Source organism: Saccostrea cucullata, unplaced genomic scaffold (assembly GCF_032062105.1).
Source record: "Saccostrea cucullata isolate Sc308-1 unplaced genomic scaffold, CSIRO_AGI_Scuc_v1 ctg3719, whole genome shotgun sequence".
Classification (NCBI taxonomy): Eukaryota; Metazoa; Mollusca; class Bivalvia; order Ostreida; family Ostreidae; genus Saccostrea; species Saccostrea cuccullata.
The window spans coordinates 126,501-132,500 of NW_026927101.1; the positions used below are offsets into that span (position 1 = coordinate 126,501).

Here is a 6,000-nt window from a genome sequence, read left to right on the forward strand (position 1 = left end):
ATTTGGATATCCAATTTTGACCCAGAAAGTAAACAAATGTCAATGCAGTGGATTGGGTCTAATTAACCCCCTCCCAAAAGGGCCAGAGTCTGTCAATCCTGTGAAAAGCACGTGTTTATAATATTTTTTGACTCACGTGGAGTTATTTTAGGTCATGTTGTGCCTAAAGGAAGATCAGTAAATGTAAAATATTACTCAAAGGTTAGATATAATTTTTATTGCATAAAAAGAAATATGAATTATTGTAGGCCAAACTTTTTATTAACTCTATGCACATATACCCAATAAAAGTAATAAGTAATACAATAAATTGAAATATTGGTTATGCAATTATAAAAACGAACGAATATTTTGATCATTAACATTTATTCATTTTTTAATATTAATGCGCAACTGCACTGATGATTTTATATATCAAGTTTTTATCAAAGGATTTAGTTAATGCCCTTAGGAAAAAAAGGCCTGAATTTTACATAAATCGGAAAAAAATTCTTCTACATCATGACAATGCTCCATCGCATACTTCAATAGAGACTGTACTCACAATCAACTTACAGCTAGGAGCCGAAAAAATGCCCCAGCCACCATACTCACCGGATCTCGCACCTTGCGACTTTGCGTTCTTTCCAAGATTGAAAAGCGATTTACGAGGAAGAAAATTTCATGACATCACGGAGCTTAAGTCAGCAGTAAATCGGACAATTGGATCTTATCAGCAGGACTGGTATCAGTCCATATTTCAATCCTGGGTACATCGCCATGAAAAGTGTATTGTCGCAGGTGGAGAGTACTTTGAAAAGTTATGACGTGGTGACGTTGCGCGACGTCAAATTACTGAACCGACAACAGCGCCGGAATACCATACCTTGTATTATTTATTTTACGATAAAATTATTGTTTTGCAAAGTACAGAGTTTAAATTTTCATTTGTAACTTTAATTTGTATATTAATGTTGACAATAAATTTCAATAACCCAGCAAGCATAGTATTAATTTTATAGCGTCAGTCCACGAACTTTTTGATAACCCCTCGTATTTTTAGACAAAAAAACCGAAGACTATCTGGGGAAAAAGTTTACAATTTCATTGTTTCAATCCTTTGATCGATGTAGAAGTGTTGTGCAAAATAACACAAAAACTATAGCATGTTTGGGTCTTGAGGAAAACAGCTGATTACTTTCTAAAAAACGTAACATTTTATAGATTAATTAGATAATGCTTGACAGCAGGGGTACAGCTCATGTCTAAAAATAGTCGACACCCTGGTATCGTTTTTTGCACTCGAGAGATGGAAAAAACGATACCAGGGTGTCGTAGAACCAGATGTATTATAGGAATGGAGTATACTTTGTTAGAAAATATTAATTGTGTAATTGTACATGTGTTGTTATTTCTGGATGACAAATAATGTGAAGAAGGACTTACATTTACAAATGTGACATATTAAATAATAAAGACATTTTCAGTGAATCCAATATCACTCGTAAACACATCAAAATGATAAACAAACCTACCATTGGGCAGGGTAAGTTACATGTACAGTGTATACAACACTACGCCAGTGTACCCAATTGGAAACAATTGATAAGCCTTTTTGAATTCTGATACATAATGAACTATACATATTTAGAATAGTTTAATTGGTCTGGATGATTTCCAAATAAGGAAGTCAAGAACGATAACCGAAAGTTGCTATAAATGGACATCAAGTAAACGTAATTATATTTTTGACCAATCAGCATTTTTTCACACCCCAAAACATATTCTAAAAGAACAAAAAGATAAAAATTGCTTTTGTTTTTTTCCCTCAAAAAATCTGTAGAACTAAGATGAAAACTTTTGAAGAAAAAGGTATTCCCCACAGATTTACCGTGAAGAACTTTGACATTTTTATCTCAGTAAAGAAAAAGTTATGCATGATAGAATGTAATCGTTTAGCACGGAGGTATAGATCGCACCAGAAAGTTCCTATCAAGTTCAGTTATAACATTTACCAGAATATATTATATGATGGTTAAATATAATTTTGCTTATTCGATTTTCATCAATAATGCTTAAATTCCATGTGTATAGATTAACTCACGCAAGTGGTTATCGTATGGACTATACATATATAGTTTTGAATTATTATGGGTTTCTCGAGCGCCGAATACTAAGCTATGCAGACTTTAAATGGGTATATGGAAAGGCGTATAAAGTGGAGAAAGAGAATCCTGTAATTATACATGAATGCGTTTTATCCCAAAATCTTACCTCGCATATCAGAAACTGTACAAAAAAAAATCAAAACACTCAAAAGTTAATCAAGACTGATATCTATTCGATAAGATTTTTATATCAGGCTATTAAAACTGAAAAAAAATCCGTATTTATATCAAACATTTAACGTAAGTTAAACTTTTAGGATTGCTACCTCATAGTGACAGATTTTTTATTCCACTTTAATTGTATTCTAAACTTTCAGGTCGTGTTTGTTAACGATAGAATTGTCATAATTATTATATTATTCCCAAATGCGCTTAAAGTTTACAAAAATCTTGTTCTAAAAAATCTTTTAAGCAAAAAAGATAATAACCACGTGTTTCATTTGTTTTCTCACGGGTTTGTCTGAATGCTTTTATCTGATTGGTCAGAAGGACTAGCGCCTTGTTTATTCTTGTATTAATAGCAATTCACGGTTATCGTTCTTGACTTCCTTACTTAGAAATCGTTCAGACATGTTTAAAGAAAATTTCGAAAACAATAGGATGATATGCATGTTACATATATTTTTATCTGTGAATACATTATTTACTAAGTCTTACAATGCCTAGGGGATATCCTATTTAAAGTACAATATCTTGATCTCGTGAAAACTACATGTAGGTTTTAATGTAACTATTATTCAAAGATAAAACAGTTATAATCTATTGGTTCCTTTATTGATGCAATAGGACCATACTTTAATAATGTACTCAGTGCCAAGTTTTGCTTGTTTGATTAAAAACAATCTCAAAACAGTCCATTTATTTTATTACTATTTTTTTTTTGATAAACGTTATACTACAAGTAAACTGTAACTGTATATAACTACTGTTAACTTTATGTTATATTTATTACGTTTTCTGGTTGCATTAAACTCATTATATTTCTATTTGATATGGATAAGTCAGTGATATATCTTATGATATTTAATGGATACATGTTGTAGAGCAGACACACTATGCATTTTAAAGGGTTTAGCATACACTTAGAGTAAAACATCATTTTCTGATCATGACAACGAGCACACGTCGGGTGTGATCGGTCGACAGGGGATGCTCACTCCTACATGGCACCTGATCCAACCTCTGATGTTTCGGGGGTCCGTGTTTGCTCTGCTCTTATTTTGTATATTATTGAATGGAATTTGAGATTGAATACTGCTCGTTATTTCCATATCCTTCCTTATTACACACAATACACACTCAGCACCTGTGTGGCCAGTCAAAACAGGATACCTTACTCCTCTTAGGTATCTAATTCCAACTCTGAATTTTCCGGGTGTGAGTGTTTTGTGGTCCCTTTAATATTTGTATTTTTTTTTAATTCTTTTTTGAGATAAATCAGTTTTCTTTATCTACACCATTTTTTTTTCATTTTATGCACCTTTAGGTACTAGGGTACATTAAATATCCTATGATATTTTAGATGGTGATCATGATTCTCTAGATAGAGTAAGTCTTTAATTTTTAATGATTCAGGAGAACGTGTTTTAATATTTACACAACAAGACATTTAATCAGATATCTTAGGATCCCATTTTTTAGAATACTCTATGTTATTTATATTTTAGACTACATTGGGAATTATGCCTTGGGACGATAAATACCTTAGTGTGCTTTAGAATACACTGAGTTCTGTTAAATATTATAATGATTTACTTATTTTAAGATTGCACCCACAAGTTATAAATACATTCCTGATTATAGAACAGCTTTGTAGCATAACGTTTTAGTGGTTTTAATATAATTGTGATACTGTAAATGTATTTTATTTGGCGTGTAATATATTAAGCAGAAATTGATTTTTGAACAGGTTAGCGTAGATTTGATTTATCACATTTATTCATTTTTGTATACATGAGTATATTTGCAAAACATGAATTAGCGGACGTTTCTTTCCGTCAAAGGCGCTAAAAGGAATACACAGCCAAATGTTATACGTTTACAGTATTAGTAATGAAATGGTTTGATATACAAGCAGCATTTCATTTCTTCTGGATAAAGAATAATTATTTCAATTTACAAAATAAAGGTCAAAGAACACATATGAGATTTTATGTTTTCTGGTTTATTTATGAATACATTTGCATTTTACATTTTAATCATTTTTTGATACATTTGGCATTAAACATATTGATTTAAGACACGCGTGATATTGCTTTTTTTTTAAACTGAATAATAAAGAAATTAGCATTGTACTTTATTATTGCTAAAGTATATTTTCGTGTGTTTTTTTTTTTGTATCTTATCATGTTACTACATATGTACCTCTATGTGCTGTATTTTACCGTTCTGACTCCTAAATGGGAATCCATTCTGCAAAGCACGGAGAGGCCATTGCTGTTTTCACCAAATGGGTATATCGTGTAAATTCCCGTCTTCCTTTCGCCATTCTTGTAAATGTCCGAACAATCAAAGGGAGTTCTATTACCTTTAAGAAATTAAAAAGAACAAATGATATATGTATATTAAAGACAATAAAGATTTTATATATTTTTCGATTTTTACGTTTATCAACATTCTTCTAACATGGTATGGAAATCCCTTTTTAAAACTGCAAAAATATTTAGATTTACGTATATTACACATTGTTTTTAGGTTCAGAAGAAAAAAAATGCAAAGTTTGGCAGCATAATCAAAATGCAAACTCTTGCAAAGCCTCCCGATTGACAATAGATATCTTGATTATACTTACATGTACATGAACGACTGATATTCTTTGTTTTTGTCAATAGCTCTCTGATTTCTTTGCTATCCTGGCGTATTTGCTTGTTATCCTCGCGTAATTGCTCTACCTCCTGCTGTAATTTAAGGATTTGTTCATGCATATATATTTGATCACTGCCCCATTCAATTTTGTTCAAATCTGTGTAAAGCGAACTTGTAAAGAATACGCAAGAAAAGAAACACACTATCCAAATGGTCGCCATTCTTTAAACTTTTTTTTCTATTTTAGTGATTGATTTTTTTTACGCAGTTAGTTATACTACGCACTTAATAAAATTCTGATCCTACGCCTGGTGTTGGTGTCATTTAATACCTATTACACAACGGTTATTTCAAATCAATACTCAAAATAAATGGGGCATTTTGGTTTGAATAGAACAACCCGATTCCGGTCAGAAAATAAAATTGAAGTAGATTTTATGCAATATATTAAGAATTTTACAGCAAATAATTTCTAGATGTTTTAAAAATGTATTCCATTCCATTTAATTCCAGCTTTTAAAAAAGTCCTTATCCCTCCTTACTTTATTTGATATTATACAGTATTTACAGGCAAGGACCTTTCTTAATTATATGTGAATGTTTATTAAAATGATAATTTGTAGGATGTTAATAGATTTCTTATCTTGCATTGTAATTGACAGACAAATATATATACCGTATAAGTGGAAATTTTAGCGAGATGCAAATTTAGCAATTTATCCTTAAAAAAAATAGTAATTTTATTTTTAGCGAGATGTTATTTTAGCGATTTTAAAATGCATATTAAAGAAGGTATTATAATTAAAACGCAATTAATTTTTAGCGATCTCGGCTCCCTCGCTAATAATGCCAAAATTAAATCCTTCTAAAAATTCTATATATACGGTATATATTAAAGAGAATGACTATCAGTATACATATATATGTATACACTGATTACTGAGAAGTCTCAGAGTGAAAAACGAGCAATCCGGAGATTATTATTTTTTTCCTCATTGTTCTCCTCGATTAACTACGCAGTGTGAAGCTATACAAGGCTACACGTAGC

General features: G+C 31.1%; 2 protein-coding genes across 5 annotated transcripts in view; both read right to left on the reverse strand.

Moving 5' to 3' along the window:
• LOC134273450 (fibroleukin-like) overlaps nucleotides 1-5,182 on the reverse strand; it is a 61,527-nt gene extending 56,345 nt beyond the window's left edge. For 2 of the 3 annotated variants that reach the window (XM_062755647.1, XM_062755645.1), the window contains exons 1-2: nucleotides 4,939-5,182; nucleotides 4,532-4,674 (exon numbers count right to left, since the gene is read on the reverse strand). In XM_062755647.1, coding sequence (XP_062611631.1) covers nucleotides 4,532-4,674; nucleotides 4,939-5,173 — 378 coding nt within the window. In that variant the 5' untranslated portion in view covers nucleotides 5,174-5,182. The remainder of the gene's footprint in view (nucleotides 1-4,531; nucleotides 4,675-4,938) is intronic. The other variant, XM_062755648.1, reaches the window with a different exon arrangement.
• LOC134273448 (C-type lectin domain family 4 member M-like) overlaps nucleotides 1-6,000 on the reverse strand; it is an 89,996-nt gene that overhangs the window by 35,978 nt on the left and 48,018 nt on the right. The gene's annotated exons all lie outside the window — the stretch shown is intronic.